The sequence below is a fragment of the Chamaea fasciata genome, unplaced genomic scaffold (assembly GCF_029207755.1).
Source record: "Chamaea fasciata isolate MVZ Bird 193981 ecotype frontalis unplaced genomic scaffold, bChaFas1.0.hap1 SCAF_333, whole genome shotgun sequence".
Taxonomy (NCBI): domain Eukaryota; kingdom Metazoa; phylum Chordata; class Aves; order Passeriformes; family Sylviidae; genus Chamaea; species Chamaea fasciata.
Window position 1 is genome coordinate 3,278 of NW_027094418.1, and position 22,413 is coordinate 25,690.

Genomic DNA, 22,413 nt, shown 5'->3' on the forward strand with positions numbered 1-22,413 from the left:
TTTGATATAACATCATCGCTCGTTTGATACGGCCTGATCGCTCGTTTGATATAACATCATCGCTCGTTTGATACGGCCTGATCGCTCGTTTGATATAACATCATCGCTCGTTTGATACGGCCTGATCGCTCGTTTGATATAACATCATCGCTCGTTTGATACGGCCTGATCGCTCGTTTGATATTACATCATCGCTCGTTTGATACGGCCTGATCGCTCGTTTGATATAACATCATCGCTCGTTTGATACGGCCTGATCGCTCGTTTGATATAACATCATCGCTCGTTTGATACGGCCTGATCGCTCGTTTGATATAACATCATCGCTCGTTTGATACGGCCTGATCGCTCGTTTGATATAACATCATCGCTCGTTTGATACGGCCTGATCGCTCGTTTGATATAACATCATCGCTCGTTTGATACGGCCTGATCGCTCGTTTGATATTACATCATCGCTCGTTTGATACGGCCTGATCGCTCGTTTGATATAACATCATCGCTCGTTTGATACGGCCTGATCGCTCGTTTGATATAACATCATCGCTCGTTTGATACGGCCTGATCGCTCGTTTGATATAACTTTATTTCTCGTTTGATCTAACTTCATTTCTCGTTTAATCGCTCGTTTGATATAACCTGATTTCCCATTTTATAAAACTCCGTCTCTCATTTTATCCAACCTAATCGCTCGTTTAATTCCTCATTTTATACAGCCTGATTTCTCATTTTATAAAATCTAATTTCTCATTTAATTTCTCAGTTTATATAACTTAATTCCCCATTTTATACAAGTTAATTTCTCCTTTTATAAAACCCAATTTCTCGTTTAATTTCTCCTTTTCTACAATTTAATTTCTCATTTTATACAATTTAATTTCTCCTTTTCTAAACCCCGTTTCTCATTTAATTTCTCCTTTTCTACAATTTAATTTCTCCTTTTATTTGATCTAATTTCTCGTTTAATTTCTCCTTTTATAAACCCAATTTCTCATTTAATTTCTCCTTTTATACAATTTAATTTCTCCTTTTATACAATTTAATTTCTCCTTTTATAAACCAAATTTCTCGTTTAATTTCTCCTTTTCTACAATTTAATTTCTCCTTTTCTACAATTTAATTTCTCCTTTTATACAATTTAATTTCTCCTTTTATTTGACCCCGTTTCTCGTTTAATTTCTCCTTTTCTACAATTTAATTTCTCCTTTTATTTGACCCCGTTTCTCGTTTAATTTCTCCTTTTATACAATTTAATTTCTCCTTTTATTTGACCCCGTTTCTCATTTAATTTCTCCTTTTATAAACCAAATTTCTCGTTTAATTTCTCCGTTTCTACAATTTAATTTCTCCTTCTCTACAATTTAATTTCTCCGTTTCTACAATTTAATTTCTCCTTCTCTACAATTTAATTTCTCCGTTTCTACAATTTAATTTCTCCTTTTATACAATTTAATTTCTCCTTTTCTACAATTTAATTTCTCCTTTTCTACAATTTAATTTCTCCGTTTCTACAATTTAATTTCTCCTTTTCTGCAATTTAATTTCTCCTTTTATGCAATTTAATTTCTCCGTTCCTGCGGTTTAATCTCTCCTTTTATACAATTTAATTTCTCCTTTTATACAATTTAATTTCTCCGTTTCTACGATTTAATTTCTCCGTTCCTGCGGTTTGATCTCTCCTTTTATACAATTTAATTTCTCCGTTTCTACAATTTAATTTCTCCTTTTATGCAATTTAATTTCTCCGTTCCTGCGGTTTGATCTCTCCTTCTCTAATCCCAGTTCCTCGTTTCCCCCCACCCAGCCTCTCCCTTTATCCGGCCTCGAACCGACATCCCGGCCCCCGGCTCGGTTCCTTTGGTTTGTCACTCCTCTCACTTTATTGTCCTGTAAACCCCCGGCCTCGGGGACATCTCGGGGACATCTCGGGGACATCTCGGGGACATTTTGGGGACATTTTGGGGACATTTCGGGGACAGGGAGGTGACACGGGGCCGGGGCGCCCCGTCAGCAATAATCCGAATAGTCCTCGTCCACGTAATTGGCGGGAAACCAGCCGACCTGGGGACAGGGACACGGGTCAGGGGACACTGGGGACACCCAGGGGACAATGGGGACACTGGGGACACCTGACCTGGGGACAGGGACACGGGTCAGGGGACACTGGGGACACCCAGGGGACAATGGGGACACTGGGGACACCTGACCTGGGGACAGGGACACGGGTCAGGGGACACTGGGGACACCCAGGGGACAATGGGGACACTGGGGACACTGGGGACAATGGGGACACCCGACCTGGGGACAGGGACACGGGTCAGGGGACACCGGGGACACCCAGGGGACAATGGGGACACTGGGGACACCTGACCTGGGGACAGGGACACGGGTCAGGGGACACCCAGGGGACATTGGGGACACCCAGGGGACACTGGGGACACTGGGGACACCTGATCTGGGGACAGGGACACGGGTCAGGGGACACTGGGGACAATGGGGACACTGGGGACAATGGGGACACTGGGGACACTGGGGACACCCGACCCGGGGACAGGGACACGGGTCAGGGGACACCGGGGACAATGGGGACACCGGGGACAATGGGGACACCGGGGACAATGGGGACACCCAGGGGATTTTGGGGACACTGGGGCAATGGGGACAGTGGGGACAATGGGGACACCCGACCTGGGGACAGGGCCACGGGTCAGGGGACACTGGGGACACTGGGGACAATGGGGACACTGGGGACAATGGGGACACCCGACCTGGGGACAGGGACACGGGTCAGGGGACAATGGGGACATCGGGGACACTCAGGGGACAATGGGGACATTAGGGACACCCGACCTGGGGACAGGGACACGGGTCAGGGGACACCGGGGACAATGGGGACACCCAGGGGATTTTGGGGACACTGGGGCAATGGGGACAGTGGGGACAATGGGAACACCCGACCTGGGGACAGGGACACGAGTCAGGGGACATTGGGGACACCGGGGACACTGGGGACAATGAGGACAGGGGTCAGGGGACACTGAGGGGACACTGGGGACACCCAAGGGATATTGGGGACACTGGGGGCACCGGGGACACGGGACACATGGGGGGACACCCAGGGGTGGGGACAGGCTCAGGGGTGACCCCTTGGTGTCCCTCGGGGTGGGGACGAGGTCAAGGGTGAGCCCCGATGTCCCCAGGGCTGTCCCCAGGGTTGTCCCCAGTGTCCCCAGCGGTGTCCCCGATGTCCCCAGGGGTGTCCCCAGGGCTGTCCCCAGTGTCCCCAGCGGTGTCCCCGATGTCCCCAGGGGTGTCCCCAGGGCTGTCCCCGATGTCCCCAGCGGTGTCCCCGATGTCCCCAGGGGTGTCCCCAGGGTTGTCCCCAGTGTCCCCAGCGGTGTCCCCGATGTCCCCAGCGGTGTCGGGGGCCGGCCGTACCCGGCCGTAGATCTCGCCCTTCCACCAGCCGGGCTGTCCCCTCTTGCTGAGCACACGCACGATGTCCCCCTCCCGCAGCGACAGCTCCGTGCGGTCCCGCGCGCTGAAGGCGTAACGCGCCTTGGCCGAGCCGAAACTGCGGGCGGCGCCTGGGGACACCCGGGGGACACGGTGACACGGGGGACATGGGGGACACGGTGACACGGGGACACACGGGGGACATGGGACACACGGGTGACACGGGGACACGGGGACACACGGGGGACATGGGACACACGGGGGACACGGTGACACGGGGGACATGGGGGACACGGTGACACGGGGGACATGGGGGACACGGTGACACGGGGACACCCGGGGGACATGGGACACACGGGGGACACGGTGACACGGGGACACACGGGGGACACGGGGACACGGGGACACACGGGGGACATGGGACACCCGGGGGACACGGTGACACGGGGACACGGGGGACATGGGACACACGGGGGACACGGGGACACACGGGGGACATGGGACACACGGGGGACATGGGGGACATGGGACACACGGGGGACACGGTGACACGGGGACACACGGGGGACATGGGACACACGGGGGACACGGGGACACGGGGACACGGGGACACACGGGGGACACGGTGACACGGGGACACACGGGGGACATGGGACACACGGGGGACACGGGGACACGGGGACACGGGGACACACGGGGGACACGGTGACACGGGGACACACGGGGGACATGGGACACACGGGGGACACGGGGACACGGGGACACACGGGGGACATGGGACACACGGGGGACACGGGGGACATGGGGACACGGGGACACCCGGGGGACACGGTGACACGGGGACATGGGACACACGGGGGACACGGGGACACACGGGGGACATGGGACACACGGGGGACATGGGGGACATGGGACACACGGGGGACACGGTGACACGGGGACACACGGGGGACATGGGACACACGGGGGACACGGGGACACGGGGGACATGGGACACCCGGGGGACACGGTGACACGGGGGTCACACAGGGGACACACGGGGGACACGGGGGACATGGGACACACGGGGGACACGGTGACACGGGGACACACGGGGGACATGGGACACACGGGGGACACGGGGACACGGGGGACATGGGACACCCGGGGGACACGGTGACACGGGGGTCACACAGGGGACACACGGGGGACACGGGGGACATGGGGGACATGGGGACACACGGGGGACACGGGGACACACGGGGGACATGGGGACACACGGGGGACACGGGGACACGGGGGACATGGGACACACGGGGGACACGGGGGACATGGGACACACGGGGGACACGGGGACATGGGGGACATGGGGACACACAGGGGACACGGGGGACATGGGACACACGGAGGACACGGGGACACGGGGGACACGGGGACACACGGGGGACACGGTGACACGGGGGTCACACAGGGGACACACGGGGGACACGGGGACACGGGGGACATGGGACACACGGGGGACACGGGGACACGGGGACACACAGGGGACACCCCCAAATCCACCCTCGCCCAACCCACAGCTCCGAGGACCCCTCTAAATCCCCCCACGGGGTGACCCCAGGACCCCCGGGAGTCCCCAGATCGTCCTGTGGCCACCCCGGGACCCCCAAATCCCCCCGGAGGGTCACCCCAAAACCCCGGGACCCCCAAATCCTCCCCAAACCCTTCCAGGACCCCCAAAGCCCCCTCGGCGTCACCCCAAAAACCCCAAATCCCCTCTCGGGGTAACCCAGGACCCCCCAAATTCCCCTCAGGGTCACCCCAGGACCCCCCAAATCCCCCCGGAGGGTGACCCCACTACCCCAGGACCCCCCAAATCCTCCCCTAAACATCTCAAAACTCTTCCAGGACCCCCAAAGCCCCCTCGGGGTCACCCCAAACCCTTCCAGGACCCCCCAAATCTCCCTTTGAGGGTGACCCCATAACCCCGGAACCCCCCAAATCCCCCCCTGAGGGTCACCCCACAAGTCCAGGACCCCCAAATCCCCCCTCAGGGTCACCCCAAAACCCCAAATCCCCCCTCAGGGTCACCCAGGACCCCCCAAATCCCCCCTGTGGGTCACTCCAAACCCTTCCAGGACCCCCAAATCCTCCCCCAAACCCTTCCAGGACCCCCCAAAGCCCCCTCGGGGTCACCCCTGGACCCCCAAATCTCCCTTTGAGGGTGACCCCACAACTCCAGGACCCCCAAATCCCCCTCAGGGTCACCCAGGACCCCCCAAATCCCCCCCCTCGGGTGACCCCACAACTCCAGGACCCCCCCCGCCCCCCGTGGGGTGCCCCCGGCCCGTACGGCTCTCGGGGGGCGCGGGGCGGCTCTCGGGGTCTCTGTAGGGCACGGCCAGCGTCGTGTCCAGGCCCTTGAAGCAATCGCGGAGAGAGTGACGGCGGTAGAACTCCACCAGCTCCTGCCGGACCCCCAAAAACAGCCCCCGAGGGGTCAGGGACCCCAAAACCGGCCCCGGGACCCCAAAAACAGCCCCCGAGGGGTCAGGGACCCCAAAACCGGCCCCGGGACCCCAAAAACCAGCCCCGGGACCCCAAAAACAGCCCCCGAGGGGTCAGGGACCCCAAAACCGGCCCCGGGACCCCAAAAACAGCCCCCGAGGGGTCAGGGATCCCAAAACCGGCCCCGGGACCCCAAAAACAGCCCCCCAGGGGTCAGGGACCCCAAAACCGGCCCCGGGACCCCAAAAACCAACCCCGGGACCCCAAAACAGCCCCCGAGGGGTTAGGGACCCCAAAACCGGCCCCAGGACCCCAAAAACCAGCCCCGGGACCCCAAAACAGGCCCCGAGGGGTCAGAGACCCCAAAACCGGCCCCGGGACCCCAAAACAGCCCCCGAGGGGTCAGGGACCCCCGAAAATATCCCCAGGACCCCAAAAACCAACCCCGGGACCCCAAAACAGCCCCGGGACCCCAAAAACCAACCCCGGGACCCCAAAAACAGCCCCCGAGGGGTCAGGGACCCCCGAAAATATCCCCAGGACCCCAAAAACCAACCCCGGGACCCCAAAACAGCCCCCGAGGGGTCAGGGACCCCAAAAACCAACCCCGGGACCCCAAAAACAGCCCCCGAGGGGTCAGGGACCCCCGAAAATATCCCCAGGACCCCAAAAACCAACCCCGGGACCCCAAAACCGGCCCCGGGACCCCAAAAACCAACCCCGGGACCCCGAAACAGCCCCCGAGGGGTCAGGGACCCCCGAAAATATCCCCAGGACCCCAAAAAACCAACCCCGGGACCCCAAAACAGCCCCGGGACCCCAAAAACCAACCCCGGGACCCCAAAACAGCCCCCGAGGGGTCAGGGACCCCAAAAACCAACCCCGGGACCCCAAAAACAGCCCCCGAGGGGTCAGGGACCCCCGAAAATATCCCCAGGACCCCAAAAACCAACCCCGGGACCCCAAAACCGGCCCCGGGACCCCAAAAACCAACCCCGGGACCCCGAAACAGCCCCCGAGGGGTCAGGGACCCCAAAAACAGCCCCAGAACCCCAAAACAGCCCCCGAGGGGTCAGGGACCCCAAAACCGGCCCCAGGACCCCAAAAACCAGCCCCGGGACCCCAAAAACCAACCCCGGGACCCCAAAAACCAACCCTGGGACCCCAAAAACCAACCCCGGGACCCCCAAAACAGCCCCCGAGGGATCAGAGACCCCCAAAATAGCCCCAGAACCCCAAAAACACACCCGGGGGGGGGGGACGGTTTGGGGTGACCTCGGGGGGTGTCCTGGAGGGTTTTTTGGGGTGTCTCTCAGAGTTTTGGGGTGCCCGCGGTGTTTTTGGGGTCTCTCAGGTTTCGGGGTGCCCGGGGTGTTTTCGGGGTGTCTCTCAGGGATTTCGGGGTCTCTCAGGGATTTTGGGGTCTCACTCAGGTTTAAGGGTCTCTCTCCGGTTTCGGGGTGCCGCGGGCCGGTTTCGGGGTCTCAGGTTTTGGGGTCTCTCCGGTTTCGGGGTCTCTCTCAGGTTTTGGGGTCTCTCTCAGGGATTTCGGGGTGCCCGCGGTGTTTTTGGGGTCTCTCAGGTTTCGGGGTGCCCGTGGTGTTTTTGGGGTCTCTCAGGGATTTGGGGTGCCCGTGGTGTTTTGGGGTCTCTCAGGTTTCGGGGTCTCTCTCAGGTTTTGGGGTCTCTCTCAGGGATTTCGGGGTGCCCGCCGTGTTTTTGGGGTCTCTCAGGTTTCGGGGTGCCCGCGGTGTTTCTGGGGTCTCTCTCCGGTTTCGGGGTGCCGCGGGCCGGTTTCGGGGTCTCAGGTTTTGGGGTCTCTCAGGTTTCGGGGTCTCTCTCTCAGGATTTGGGGTGCCCGTGGTGTTTTGGGGTCTCTCAGGTTTCGGGGTCTCTCTCAGGTTTTGGGGTCTCTCTCAGGGATTTCGGGGTGCCCGTGGTGTTTTTGGGGTCTCTCCGGTTTCGGGGTGTCTCTCAGGGATTTTGGGGTCTCACTCAGGTTTAAGGGTCTCTCTCCGGTTTCGGGGTGCCGCGGGCGGTTTCGGGGTCTCAGGTTTTGGGGTCTCTCAGGTTTCGGGGTGTCTCTCAGGGATTTTGGGGTCTCTCTCAGGGATTTCGGGGTCTCACTCAGGTTTAAGGGTCTCTCTCCGGTTTCGGGGTGCCGCGGGCGGTTTCGGGGTCTCAGGTTTTGGGGTCTCTCAGGTTTCGGGGTGCCCGCGGTGTTTCTGGGGTCTCTCTCCGGTTTCGGGGTGCCGCGGGCGGTTTCGGGGTCTCAGGTTTTGGGGTGTCTCAGGTTTTGGGGTGTCTCTCAGGTTTTGGGGTGCCCGCGGTGTTTCTGGGGTCTCTCTCCGGTTTCGGGGTGCCGCGGGCGGTTTCGGGGTCTCAGGTTTTGGGGTCTCTCAGGTTTCGGGGCGCACTCACCACCACCCCGCGGAACGCTCTCCGCTCGGTGACCCAGTAGAGGCCGCCGCTGGCCGTGACCTTGATGTGCTTCACCTGCCCGCGGAACCTGCGGGCCGCCGGAGCCTCCTCGACCTCCCCCTCGACCTCCCTCCTTCCCTCCCTCCCCAAAATGTCCCCAAAGTGTCCCCAAAAGTGTCCCCGCGACCCCCGTCCCTCCCTCTCTCCCCTGTCCCTCCCCTGTCCCTCCCTTCCTCCCTCCCTCCCTCGCCCTCCCCCTTCCCTTCCCTCTCCCTCCTGCCCTCCCTCTCCCTCAAAGTCCCGACCCCCAAAGTCTCCCCGCGTCCCCAGTTGTCCCCCCAATGTCCCCGCAGTGTCCCCGAAGTGTCCCCACAATGTCCCCGCAGTGTCCCCGAAGTGTCCCCACAATGTCCCCGCAGTGTCCCCGCTGTCCCCAATGTCCCCTCAATGTCCCCTCAGGGTCCCCGCAGTGTCCCCAAGTATCCCCAAGTATCCCCAGTGTCCTCTCAGTGTCCCCTCGGTGTCCCTAATGTCCCCTCAGTGTCCCTGCCGTGTCCCCACTGTCCCCTCGCTGTCCCCCGGTTGTCCCCTCAGTGTCCCCAGTGTCCCCTCGATGTCCCCAATGTCCCCCCAGTGTCCCCTCAGTGTCCCAGTGTCCCCCCGCTGTCCCCCGGCTGTCCCCCGGCTGTCCCCTCAGTGTCCCCAGTGTCCCCTCAGTGTCCCCTCAGTGTCCCCAGTGTCCCCTCGCTGTCCCCTCAGTGTCCCCAGTGTCCCCTCAGTGTCCCCTCAGTGTCCCCAGTGTCCCCTCGCTGTCCCCTCGCTGTCCCCTCAGTGTCCCCAGTGTCCCCAGTGTCCCCTCGCTGTCCCCTCAGTGTCCCCAGTGTCCCCAGTGTCCCCTCGCTGTCCCCTCAGTGTCCCCAGTGTCCCCCGGCTGTCCCCTCGCTGTCCCCTCAGTGTCCCCTCAGTGTCCCCTCGCTGTCCCCTCGCTGTCCCCTCAGTGTCCCCAGTGTCCCCTCGCTGTCCCCTCAGTGTCCCCTCAGTGTCCCCTCGCTGTCCCCTCAGTGTCCCCTCAGTGTCCCCTCAGTGTCCCCTCGCTGTCCCCTCAGTGTCCCCAGTGTCCCCAGTGTCCCCTCGCTGTCCCCTCAGTGTCCCCTCGCTGTCCCCTCAGTGTCCCCAGTGTCCCCCGGCTGTCCCCGTGTCTCACTTGAGGCTGATGGCGAAGTCCCCGGGGTCCCGCAGCCGCTGTCGCACCAGGAAGGCGCCGTCGGAGCGGGGGGACAGCGCCAGCTCCGCCCCCCGCGCGCTCCAGGGAGCCCCCGAACCTGCGGGGTGGGGAGGGGGGGTCACCCCAAAAAACCCCACCCGAAAACCCCACCCCAAAAAACCCCACCCGAAAACCCACCCCAAAAAACCCCACCCGAAAACCCCACCCCAAAAAAACCCCACCCGAAAACCCACCCCAAAAACAAACCCCAAAAACAAATCCTAAAAAACCCACCCCAAAAAACCCCACCCAAAAACTCACCCCAAAAACAAACCCCAAAAACAAATCCCAAAGACAAACCCCAAAAAACCCACCCCAAAAAACCGACCCCAAAAATTCACCCCAAAAACTCACCCCAAAAACAAACCCCAAAAACAAACCCCAAAAACCCAACCCCAAAAACCCGACCCCAAAAACCCGACCCCAAAAATTCACCCCAAAAACTCACCCCAAAAACAAACCCCAAAAACAAACCCCAAAAACAAACCCCAAAAACCCGACCCCAAAAATTCACCCCAAAAACAAACCCCAAAAACAAACCCCAAAAACAAATCCCAAAAAACCGACCCCAAAAATTCACCCCAAAAAACTCACCCCAAAAAACTCACCCCAAAAACGGACCCCAAAACCCCACTGCAAAAACCTACCTGGGGCCCCAAAATCCCCACCTGGGACCCCAAAAACCCACCCGGGACCCCAAAATCCCCACCTGGGACCCCAAAAACCCACCCGGGACCCCAAAATCTCCACCCGGGACCCCAAAAACCCCACCTGGGACCCCAAAAACCCACCTGGGACCCCAAAATCTCCACCCGGGACCCCAAAAACCCACCCGGGACCCCAAAAACCCCACCTGGGACCCCAAAAACCCACCTGGGACCCCAAATCCCCACCTGGGACCCCAAAAACCCACCTGGGACCCCAAAATCTCCACCCGGGACCCCAAAAACCCACCCGGGACCCCAAAATCCCCACCCGGGACCCCAAAAACCCACCTGGGACCCCAAAAACCCCACCTGGGACCCCAAAAACCCACCTGGGACCCCAAAATCTCCACCCGGGACCCCAAAAACCCACCCGGGACCCCAAAATCCCCACCCGGGACCCCAAAACCCCACCCGGGACCCCAAAATCTCCACCCGGGACCCCAAAATCCCCACCTGGGACCCCAAAAACCCGGATCTGGGGTGGGTTTGGGGAGCTTTCGGGGCTCCTGGGGTTCCGGGGTGAATCTCAGTGAGGATTTGGGGTCCCAGGTGTGAATTTGGGGGCTCAGGTACAAATTTGGGGGTCCCAGCTGCTAATTCGGGGTTCCAGGTGAGAATTTGGGCTCCCAGGTGTGAATTTGGGGCTCCCAGGTGTGAATTTTGGGCTCCCAGGTGTGAATTTGGGCTCCCAGGTGTAATTTTGGGCTCCCAGGTGTGAATTTGGGCTCCCAGGTGTGAATTTTTGGCTCCGAGGTCTGAATTTGGGCTCCCAGGTGTGAATTTTTGGCTCCCAGGTCTGAATTTGGGCTCCCAGGTCTGAATTTCGGCTCCCAGGTGCAATTTTGGGCGCCCAGGTGTGAATTTTTGGCTCCCATGTGTCAATTTTTGGCTCCCAGGTGTGAATTTTTGGCCCCCAGGTGTGAATTTTTGGCTCCCAGGTGTGAATTTGGGCTCCCAGGTGTAATTTTGGGCTCCCAGATGTGAATTTTGGGCTCCCAGGTGTGAATTTGGGGCTCCCAGGTGTGAATTTGGGCTCCCAGGTGTGAATTTTTGGCTCCGAGGTCTGAATTTGGGCTCCCAGGTGTGAATTTTTGGCTCCCAGGTCTGAATTTGGGCTCCCAGGTCTGAATTTCGGCTCCCAGGTGCAATTTTGGGCTCCCAGGTGTGAATTTTTGGCTCCCATGTGTCAATTTTTGGCTCCCAGGTGTGAATTTTTGGCCCCCAGGTGTGAATTTTTGGCTCCCAGGTGTGAATTTGGGCTCCCAGGTGTAATTTTGGGCTCCCAGGTGTGAATTTTGGGCTCCCAGGTGAGAATTTTGGGCTCCCAGGTATGAATTTTTGGCTCCCAGGTGTGAATTTGGGACTCCCAGGTGTGAATTTTGGGCTCCCAGGTGTCAATTTTGGGCTCCCAGGTGTGAATTTTGGGCTCCCAGGTGTCAATTTTGGGCTCCCAGGTGTGAATTTTTGGCTCCCAGGTCTGAATTTGGGCTCCCAGGTGTAATTTTGGGCTCCCAGGTGTGAATTTTTGGCTCCCATGTGTCAATTTTTGGCTCCCAGGTGTGAATTTTTGGCCCCCAGGTGTGAATTTTTGGCTCCCAGGTGTGAATTTGGGGCTCCCAGGTGTGAATTTTTGGCTCCCAGGTGTGAATTTGGGCTCCCAGGTGTCAATTTTTGGCTCCCAGGTGTGAATTTTTGGCTCCCAGGTCTGAATTTGGGCTCCCAGGTGTAATTTTGGGCTCCCAGGTGTGAATTTTGGGCTCCCAGGTGTCAATTTTGGGCTCCCAGGTGTGAATTTTTGGCTCCCAGGTCTGAATTTGGGCTCCCAGGTGTAATTTTGGGCCCCCAGGTGTGAATTTGGGCTCCCAGGTGTAATTTTTGGCCCCCAGGTGTGAATTTGGGCTCCCAGGTGTAATTTTGGGCTCCCAGGTGTCAATTTTGGGCTCCCAGGTGTGAATTTTGGGCTCCCAGGTGTCAATTTTGGGCTCCCAGGTGTGAATTTTTGGCTCCCAGGTCTGAATTTGGGCTCCCAGGTGTAATTTTGGGCTCCCAGGTGTGAATTTTTGGCCCCCAGGTGTGAATTTTTGGCTCCCAGGTGTGAATTTGGGGCTCCCAGGTGTGAATTTTTGGCTCCCAGGTGTGAATTTGGGCTCCCAGGTGTCAATTTTGGGCTCCCAGGTGTGAATTTTGGGCTCCCAGGTGTCAATTTTGGGCTCCCAGGTGTGAATTTTTGGCTCCCAGGTCTGAATTTGGGCTCCCAGGTGTAATTTTGGGCTCCCAGGTGTGAATTTTTGGCTCCCATGTGTCAATTTTTGGCTCCCAGGTGTGAATTTTTGGCCCCCAGGTGTGAATTTTTGGCTCCCAGGTGTGAATTTGGGGCTCCCAGGTGTGAATTTGGGGCTCCCAGGTGTGAATTTGGGGCTCCCAGGTGTGAATTTTTGGCCCCCAGGTGTGAATTTTGGGCTCCCAGGTGTGAATTTGGGGCTCCCAGGTGTGAATTTTGGGCCCCCAGGTGTGAATTTTTGGCCCCCAGGTGTGAATTTGGGCTCCCAGGTCGCAATTTTGGGCTCCCAGGTGTGAATTTTGGGCTCCCAGGTGTGAATTTTGGGCTCCCAGGTGTGAATTTTGGGCTCCCAGGTGTGAATTTTTGGCTCCCACCACTGACCAGGGGTAGACGGACAGATCCGGCAGCGGCACCTGAACAAAGGGGGAGCAAAAAAACCCCGAATCAGGGGCTGGGGGGGCCCCAACTGCGCCCCCCAAACACCCCGGAGCCCCCTCCCCAAATTCGGGGACCCCCCCCCCAGGCCCCGGGGGGGCGTTTTGTGGGTTTTTTTTTTGGGGGGGGGTCCCCAAACTCACGGACACGAAGGGTCTGACGGCGCCGCTGGGGAACCAGCCCAGCTCCCCGCTGGACACGTTCCGGCCCTGCCGGGAAATTTGGGGGGGGGTCCCAGGGTGGGGGGTCCCGAGAGCCCCGGAATTGGGGTGGGGGAGACCCCCGAGACCCCCCAGGAAGCGGGAATGGGGTCCGCCCCCTCCCCAAAATCCCGGTGGGGGGGAGGGGGGGTCTCTTTTGGGGTTTTGGGGTGTCCCGAGAGCCCCGGAATTGGGGAAGGGTCCGGGGGGGTCTCGAGTGACTTTTGGGGGTCCCCCGAGACCCCCAGCAATGGGGATGGAGCCCCCCGGGCGGTCCCCCCACCCCCAGACCCAATTTCCCATGGCGGGGGTCCCAAACCCACCCTGAGGGTCCCGCCCCCATTTCCGGGGTCTCATCCCCACCCTGGGGGTCCCATCCCCATTTTAGGGGTCCCATCCCCACCCTGGGGGTCCCATCCCCATTTCACGGGTCCCATCCCCACCCTGGGGGTCCCATCCCCATTTTGGGGGTCCCATCCCCATTTTGGGGGTCCCAAACCCACCCTGGGGGTCCCATCCCCATTTCAGGGGTCCCATCCCCACCCTGGGGGTCCCATCCCCATTTTAGGGGTCCCATCCCCACCCTGGGGGTCCCGCCCCCATTTCCGGGGTCCCATCCCCACCCTGGGGGTCCCATCCCCATTTTAGGGGTCCCATCCCCACCCTGGGGGTCCCATCCCCATTTCAGGGGTCCCATCCCCACCCTTGGGGTCCCATCCCCATTTTGGGGGTCCCATCCCCATTTCAGGGGTCCCATCCCCACCCCAGGGGTCCCGCCCCCATTTCCGGGGTCCCATCCCCATTTCCGGGGTCCCATCCCCATTTTGGGGGTCCCATCCCCACCCTGGGGGTCCCATCCCCATTTTAGGGGTCCCATCCCCATTTCAGGGGTCCCATCCCCACCCTGGGGGTCCCATCCCCATTTTGGGGGTCCCATCCCCACCCTGGGGGTCCCAAACTCACCCTGGGGGTCCCATCCCCATTTCAGGGGTCCCACCCTCACCCCGGGGGTCCCGCCCCCATTTCCGGGGTCCCATCCCCACTTTGGGGGTCCCATCCCCATTTTAGGGGTCCCATCCCCATTTCCGGGGTCCCATCCCCACCCTGGGGGTCCCATCCCCATTTTGGGGGTCCCATCCCCACCCTGGGGGTCCCATCCCCATTTTAGGGGTCCCATCCCCATTTCCGGGGTCCCATCCCCACCCTGGGGGTCCCATCCCCATTTTGGGGGTCCCATCCCCACCCTGGGGGTCCCATCCCCATTTTAGGGGTCCCATCCCCATTTCAGGGGTCCCATCCCAATTTTAGGGGTCCCATCCCCATTTCAGGGGTCCCATCCCAATTTTAGGGGTCCCATCCCCATTTCAGGGGTCCCATCCCCATTTCAGGGGTCCCAAACTCACCCCGGGGGTCCCGCCCCCATTTCCGGGGTCCCATCCCCACTTTGGGGGTCCCATCCTCATTTTAGGGGTCCCGCCCCCATTTCCGGGGTCCCCCCCGGCCCAGGTGACCCCCCCCCCCCCCCATCCCCGTGTCGCCCACCTGCCACCAGAGCTCCTCGGCCTCGGCCACTGTCACCTCGATGACGTCACCGGGGCTGAGGCGCAGGGGGGGCGCCAGGACCCCCGGCGGGGGGGGCACGCCGCTGTAGGCCTGGGTGCTCTCCATTTTGGGGAGACCTGGGGGGGCGAACCCCGAGTCAGGGACCCCCCCGAGACCCCCAAAAATGGATTTGGGGGGCTCAAAAACCCCCCCGAGACCCCCAAAAATGGATTTGGGGGGCTCAAAAACCCCCCCGAGACCCCCAAAAATGGATTTGGGGGGGGTCGAAACCCCCCCGAGACCCCCAAAAATGGATTTGGGGGGGGTCGAAACCCCCCGGGACCCCCAAATTCCAACCGAGGTTTCGGGACCCCCCCCCCCCCCCCCCCCAAATTCCAACTGGGGGCGGGAGGGGGCGGGGTGTCACAAAGACCCCTCCCCCAAATCTGGCCGGGGGGGGGTCGGGACCCCCCAAATTTGAACTGGGGGGGGGTCGGGACCCCCCAAATTCCTCACCCAGCTCCCCCCGTTTCTTGTCGGGTCCCGGACGCTGCGATTTGTTCTGTGGGGGGGGAGGGAGGGGGGGGAAGGAGACCCCCGTGAGTGGGGGGGGGTTGGGGGGGTTGGGGGGGGACAGGACCCCCCGGGGACCCCCAAACACCCCCCAGAGACCCCCAGAGACCCCGGAGACCCCAGAGACCCCAAAACACCCCCCAGAGACCCCAGAGATCCCCAGAGACCCCCCAAACACCCCCCAGAGACCCCAAACACCCCCCAGAGACCCCAGAGACCCCGGAGACCCCAGAGACCCCAAAACACCCCCCAGAGACCCCCGGAGACCCCCGGAGACCCCCGGAGACCCCAGAGACCCCAAAACACCCCCCAGAGACCCCCAAACACCCCCCAAACACCCCCCAGAGACCCCAGAGACCCCCAAACACCCCCCAAACACCCCCCAGAGACCCCAGAGACCCCCGGAGACCCCAAAACACCCCCCAGAGACTCCCAGAGACCCCAAACACCCCCCAGAGACCCCAAACACCCCCCAGAGACCCCCGGAGACCCCCGGAGACCCCAGAGACCCCAAAACACCCCCCAGAGACCCCAGAGACTCCCGGAGACCCCCCAAACACCCCCCAGAGACCCCCAGAGACCCCAAAACACCCCCCAGAGACCCCAGAGACCCCCAGAGACCCCCCAAACACCCCCCAGAGACCCCAAACACCCCCCAGAGACCCCAGAGACCCCTGGAGACCCCCAGAGACCCCAAAACACCCCCCAGAGACCCCCAGAGACCCCCAGAGACCCCGAAACACCCCCCAGAGACCCCCGGAGACCCCAGAGACGCCCCAGAGACCACAGAGACCCCCGGAGACCCCCGGAGACCCCAGAGACCCCAAAACACCCCCCAGAGACCCCCAAACATCCCCCAAACACCCCCCAGAGACCCCAGAGACCCCCGGAGACCCCAAAACACCCCCCAGAGACCCCCGGAGAGCCCCGGAGACCCCAGAGATGCCCCAGAGACCCCAGAGACCCCCGGAGACCCCAGAGACCCCGGAGACCCCAGAGACCCCCGGAGACCCCCAGAGACCCCAAAACACCCCCCAGAGACCCCAGAGACCCCCCAAACACCCCCCAGAGACCCCAGAGACCCCCAAACACCCCCCAGAGACCCCAAAACACCCCCCAGAGACCCCAGAGACCCCCAAACACCCCCCAGAGACCCCCGGAGACCCCGGAGACCCCCGGGACCCCCCCAAAATCCCGGACATTTGGTACCTTCCTGGCGCCGGGATCTGCGGGGGAAGAAAACCTCGTTAGTGGAGGGTAATTAGCGCCTTTCTTAATTAACGATGAGGTAATTAGGCCCTGCTTTAATTAATGCGCTTTAATTAAGTTAATTTAATTGATGCTTGAATTAACCCAGCCCGTTAATTAATGATGGAGTTATTAGTCGCTGTGTATCGCTATTAATAATGGGATAATTAGCCTAGCTGTTAGTTAATGTCGGGGTAATTAGTCCATCCCCTAATTAGTTATGGTAATTAGCCTCTCCCCTAATTCATGTTGGGGTAATTACAGCTGAACGTGATTAGCCTATCCTGTAATTAATGATGTGGTAATTAGCCTCTCCCCTAATTCTTGTTGGGGTGATTAGGGCTGAGGGTAATCAGTCCATCCCCTAATTAATGACGGGGGTAATTGGCCCCAGCCCTAATTAATAGTGGGGAAATAGCTCCACCCCTAATTAATTACAGACAATTAATCCACCCCATAATTAATGCCGGGGTAATTGGCCCCACCATTAATTAATGCTGGGACTAATTGATTCCTCTCTTAATTAAGGTTCGCATTTAATTAGACATCATTGAGGTATCCCACAATGCCTTGCTCCATATTGGCCACATTGTATCCCACAATGCCCTGCGCTGTGTCCACCATCTTGTATTCCCTACGGCTTAGTGCCAGCCACCTTGTATCCCACAATGCCCTGCGCTGTGTCCGCCATCTTGTATTCCCTACGGCTCAGTGTCAGCCATCTTCTATCCCACAATGCCCTGCGCTGTGTCAGCCATTTTGTATTCCCTACGGCTCAGTGTCAGCCATCTTGTATCCCACAATGCCTTGTACTGTGTCAACCATCTTGTATTCCATATTGGCTTCGTGTCAGCCATCTTATGTCCCATAATGCTCAGTGCCAGCCACCTTGTATCCCACAATGCCCTGCGCTGTGTCCGCCATCTTGTATTCCCTATGGCTTAGTGTCAGCCATCTTGTATCCCACAATGCCCTGCGCTGTGTCAGCCATTTTGTATTCCCTACGGCTTAGTGTCAGCCATCTTGTATCCCACAATGCCCTGTGCTGTGTCAGCCATCTTGTCTTCAGCAAGGCCCCACCCTCCCCCCATCACCCTCCTGCTGCCATCCACTGTTTCCTCCCTCCCCAATCCCATCCTGCCCCTCCCCAATCCCATCATGCCCCTCACCAGTTCCGGCCTTCCCGCAGGTGCCCATGCGCCCCAGGCACTCCTTGTGGGCGGGGGCCCGGCAGCGGCTGCAGCGATAGCCCTGGTAGAAGGTGCCCCTGGGGACACGGGGGGACACGGGGTCACGGTCACGGGGGACAACACCCGCCATGCCCCGCACCCACCCGGGCCCACCCGGGACTGACCAGACCATGAGTGACCTGGGCCCACCCAGGACTGACCCAAGCCCACCCAGGACTGACCAGTCCAGGACTGACCTGTGCCCACCCAGGACTGACCTGGGCCCACCCAGGACTGACCAGTCCAGGACTGACCTGAACCTGCCCAGGACTGACCCGAGCCCACCCAGGACGGACCAGACCATGAGTGACCTGGGCCCACCCAGGACTGACCTGTGCCCACCCGGGACTGACCTGTGCCCACCCAGGACTGACCAGACCATGAGTGACCTGAGCCCACCCAGGACTGACCCAAGCCCACCCAGGACTGACCAGTCCAGGACTGACCTGTGCCCACCCAGGACTGACCTGGGCCCACCCAGAACTGACCCGAGCCCACCCAGGACTGACCAGTCCAGGACTGACCTGGGCCCACCCAGAACTGACCCGAGCCCACCCAGGACTGACCAGACCAGGACTGACCTGGGCCCACCCATGACTGACCCGAGCCCACCCAGGACTGACCAGTCCATGACCCACCCAGGGCTTGGCCAGCACAGCCCTTGGCCCACCTGGGTCTTGGGTCCCACCAGGATCAACCCAACCAGGAGGGTCTCACCTCAGCTTTGGCCCACCCAGGGCTTGGCCCACTTTGGCCTTGACCTCCAACCAACCCCTGACCCACCTTGACTCTGACCCACCTTGGCCTTGACCTCCAACCAACCCTTGACCCACCTTGGCCTTCACCCACCTCGGCCTTGATCTCCAACCCACCCCTGACCCACCTTGGCCTTCACCCACCTCGGCCTTGACCTCCAACCAACCCCTGACCCACCTTGGCCTTCACCCACCTCGGCCTTGACCTCCAACCAACCCCTGACCCACCTTGGTCTTGACCCACCCCAGTCTTGACCCACCTTGGCCTTGACCTTCCCATGACCCCACCCACCTCCTCCATCACCAACCTCCATCTTGACCCCCTTGACCTCACCACCCCCAAGGGCGTGACCCACCCAGACCTCACCCCCCCCGCCCGAGCCCCCACACCCCTCTCCCAGCCCCTCCCACGGCCCCCCCAGGACCGTGAGGGACGTGATTTTGGGATCCCACCTCAGCAACATCTGGCAGGCCCTGCAGGACGTGGTCTCCTCGAAGGAGAACATCTGGAAGTCGTGTCCGTCGGCCAGGGCGTCCTCGGGGAAGATGTTGGACCTGCCGGACACGGGGGGGGGGTGACCTGGGTCAGGTGGGGACAAACCTGGCCCCTCCCCCTCCTCGGGACCACCCGGTGGGGACAGCTGTGACCTCCTGGGCGGGGTCAGGGCCACCTACAGGGCCATCTCGAACTGCTCCAGCCACTTCTTCTTCAGCTCGCGCGTCTTGAAGAAGAGCTCGTAGTCCTGCAGCCCGGCCGCGTCCAGCAGCATGAAGGTGTGGGACCACTGGGGGAGGGGGCGTGGGGAGGGGTCAGCCACGCCCCCCCCCAAATGGGGCGGGGTCAAACAGGGTCATTTGGGATGTTGGGGTCACAACCCCCCTCCAGGGTCAGTGGGTGGTGGGGTGTCCACCGGGGATGTGGACAGCAGGGTTCTCCACCAGGGACCAGGTTGTGGGGATCCACCAGGGAATGGGGGTTTGGGGTCCACGAAGGACCAGGATCATGGAATCCATCAGGGAATGAGGTTTAGGGGTCCACGAAGGACCAGGATCATGGAATCCATCAGGGAATGGGGGTTTGGGGTCCACGAAGGACCAGGATCATGGAATCCATCAGGGAATGAGGTTTTGGGGTCCACGAAGGACCAGGATCATGGAATCCATCAGGGAATGGGGGTTTGGGATTCTCCAGAAAGCAGGTTGTGGGGATCCACCAGGGAATGAGGTTTTGGGGTCCACGAGGGACCAGGATCATGGAATCCATCAGGGAATGGGGTTTTGGGGTCCACCAGGGACCAGGATCTGGGAGTTCACCAGGGAGTGAAGTTTTGGGGTCCACCAGGGACCAGGATCTGGGAGTTCACCAGGGAATGAGGTTTTGGGGTCCACCAGGGACCAGGATCTGGGAATCCATCAGGGAACAGTGTTTAGGGGTCCACCAGGGACCATGTTTTGGAGATCCACCAGGGAATGGGTTTTTGGGGTTCACCAGGGAACAGAATGTGAGGATCCACCAGGGAAGAGGATCCTGGGATCCACCTGACCTGGACATCAGTGTCCACCAGGGACCAGGATCCGGGGACCCCCCAGGGTGTTGGGGTCCACCCAAACGTCCAGATCAGGACATTTGGGACCATGAGGGACCTGGACATTGGGACAACCAGTGACCAGGAGCCTGGGATCCACCAGACCTGGACTTTGGAGGTCATTGGGAAGAGGACCTGGGGACCACCAGGATCTGGACACTTGGGGACACTTGGAACTGGACACAGGTGTCCACCCGTGACCAGGATCATGGGATCCACCAGATCTGGACCTTGGAGGTCACTGGGAAGAGGACCTGAGGACCACCAGACACCTGGGGACACTTGGAACTGGACACGTGTCCACCAAGGTCCTGGGATCTCCAAGACTGAACACTTGTGTCCACCTGTGTCCTTTGGGCAGAGGACTTGGAGACCACCAGGATCTGGACACCTGGGGACACTTGGAACTGGACACGTGTCCACCAAGGTCCTGGGATCTCCAAGACTGGACACTTGTGTCCACCTGTGTCCTTTGGGCAGAGGACTTGGAGACCACCAGGATCTGGACACCTGGGGACACTTGGAACTGGACACTTGTGTCCACCTGAGTCCTGAGATCCACCAGACCTGGACCTCGGAGGTCACTGGGAAGAAGACCTGGGGACCACCAGACACTTGGGGACACTTGGGACCGGACCCAGGTGTCCACCACGATCCTGGGGTCCCCAAGAGCGGACACTTGTGTCCACCTGGGTCCTTTGGGCAGAGGACGCTGGGACTGGAGGGACGTGGACACTGATGTCCCCGGGGTGTCCCCGGGGTGTCCCCGGGGTGTCCCCAGGGTGTCCCCGGTACCTTCTTGCCGTCGCGGGGCCCGAGGCCGCCGTCCCGCAGCTGGTGGCTCTGCAGGTCCACCACGTCCTTGGTCTCGTAGGAGTCCCCGCGGCGCTTGCAGATGATCAGGGCCTTGTCCAGCAGGAACCCGTACCTGGGGACGGGGACAGCGGTGGCACCGCGTCCCCGAGGCCACCACGGGTGTCCCAAGGCGTCCCCATGGATGTCCCCCATATTGTCTCTGGGGTCCCCACAGTGCTGTGGTGTCCCCGTGGGGTCCCCATGGTTGTCTCCAAGGTGTCGCCCAGGTGTCCCCAGGGTGTCCCCATGGATGTCCCCATGTCTCTGTGATGTCCCCATTTTGCAGTGATGTCCCTGTGGTATCCCCTGGTGTCCCCCCAGGTGTCCCCATGTTCCTGAGGTGTCCCCAAGGTGTTTCTGAGATGTCCCAATGTCCCCGAGGTGTCTCTGAGGTATCCCTGAGGTGTCCCAATGTCCCCATGACTGTCCCCATGTCCCTGAGATGTCCCAAAGGTGTTCCTGAAGTGTCCCCATGTCTCTGGGGTGTCCCCATATTGCTGTGATGTCCCTGTGGCATCCCCATGGTTGTCCCCAGGTGTCCCCATGGATGTCCTGTTGTCCCTGAGGTGTCCCCAAGGTGTCCCTGAGGTGTCCCCATGGATGTCCCCACGTCCCTGTTGGGTCCCTGTGTTGTCCCCATGGATGGTCTCATGACCCTGAAGTGTCCCCCAGGTGTCCCCAGGTGTCCCCCAGGTGTCCCTGGCCCACCTGTCCACCTTGGAGCGTCTCTCGGTGCTGGAGACCTTCAGCTCCCCGTCGATCTTGGGGCGCCCGAACTGCGCCAGGGACTGTGGCTGGGACAGGGGACAGGGGACATCAGGACATGGGACAGGGGACAGGGGACAGGGGACAGGGGACACGGGACAGGGGACAGGGGACAGGGGACACGGGACACGGGACATGGGACAGGGGACAGGGGACAGGGGGACAGGGGACATCAGGACATGGGACAGGGGACAGGGGACAGGGGACATGGGACAGGGGACAGGGGACATCAGGACAGGGGACATGGGACAGGGGACAGGGGACATCAGGACAGGGGGACATCAGGACATGGGACAGGGGACAGGGGACAGGGGACAGGGGACAGGGGACAGGGGACATCAGGACATGGGACATGGGACAGGGGACAGGGGACAGGGGACATCGGACATGGGACAGGGGACAGGGGACAGGGGACATCAGGACATGGGACACGGGACAGGGGACAGGGGACAGGGGACAGGGGACATCAGGACATGGGACATGGGACATGGGACACGGGACAGGGGACACGGGACAGGGGACATCAGGACATGGGACACGGGACAGGGGACACGGGACAGGGGACATCAGGACATGGGACAGGGGACAGGGGAGGGCAGACATCGGGAA

At 60.4% G+C, this 22,413-nt stretch overlaps 1 protein-coding gene across 1 annotated transcript in view; it reads right to left on the minus strand.

Moving 5' to 3' along the window:
* Window positions 1–1,856: 1,856 nt before the first annotated feature.
* Window positions 1,857–22,413, minus strand: part of LOC136305236 (proto-oncogene vav-like) — a 36,191-nt gene continuing 15,634 nt past the window's right edge. The window contains 16 exon segments of the mRNA XM_066208541.1: window positions 1,857–2,061; window positions 3,439–3,587; window positions 5,789–5,903; window positions 8,365–8,452; window positions 9,569–9,660; window positions 9,662–9,686; window positions 12,998–13,029; window positions 13,195–13,260; window positions 14,794–14,930; window positions 15,310–15,355; window positions 16,576–16,592; window positions 17,784–17,881; window positions 19,052–19,153; window positions 19,274–19,383; window positions 20,980–21,112; window positions 21,748–21,833. Of these exon segments, the coding sequence (XP_066064638.1) occupies window positions 2,008–2,061; window positions 3,439–3,587; window positions 5,789–5,903; window positions 8,365–8,452; window positions 9,569–9,660; window positions 9,662–9,686; window positions 12,998–13,029; window positions 13,195–13,260; window positions 14,794–14,930; window positions 15,310–15,355; window positions 16,576–16,592; window positions 17,784–17,881; window positions 19,052–19,153; window positions 19,274–19,383; window positions 20,980–21,112; window positions 21,748–21,833 (1,350 nt within the window). The 3' untranslated portion in view covers window positions 1,857–2,007.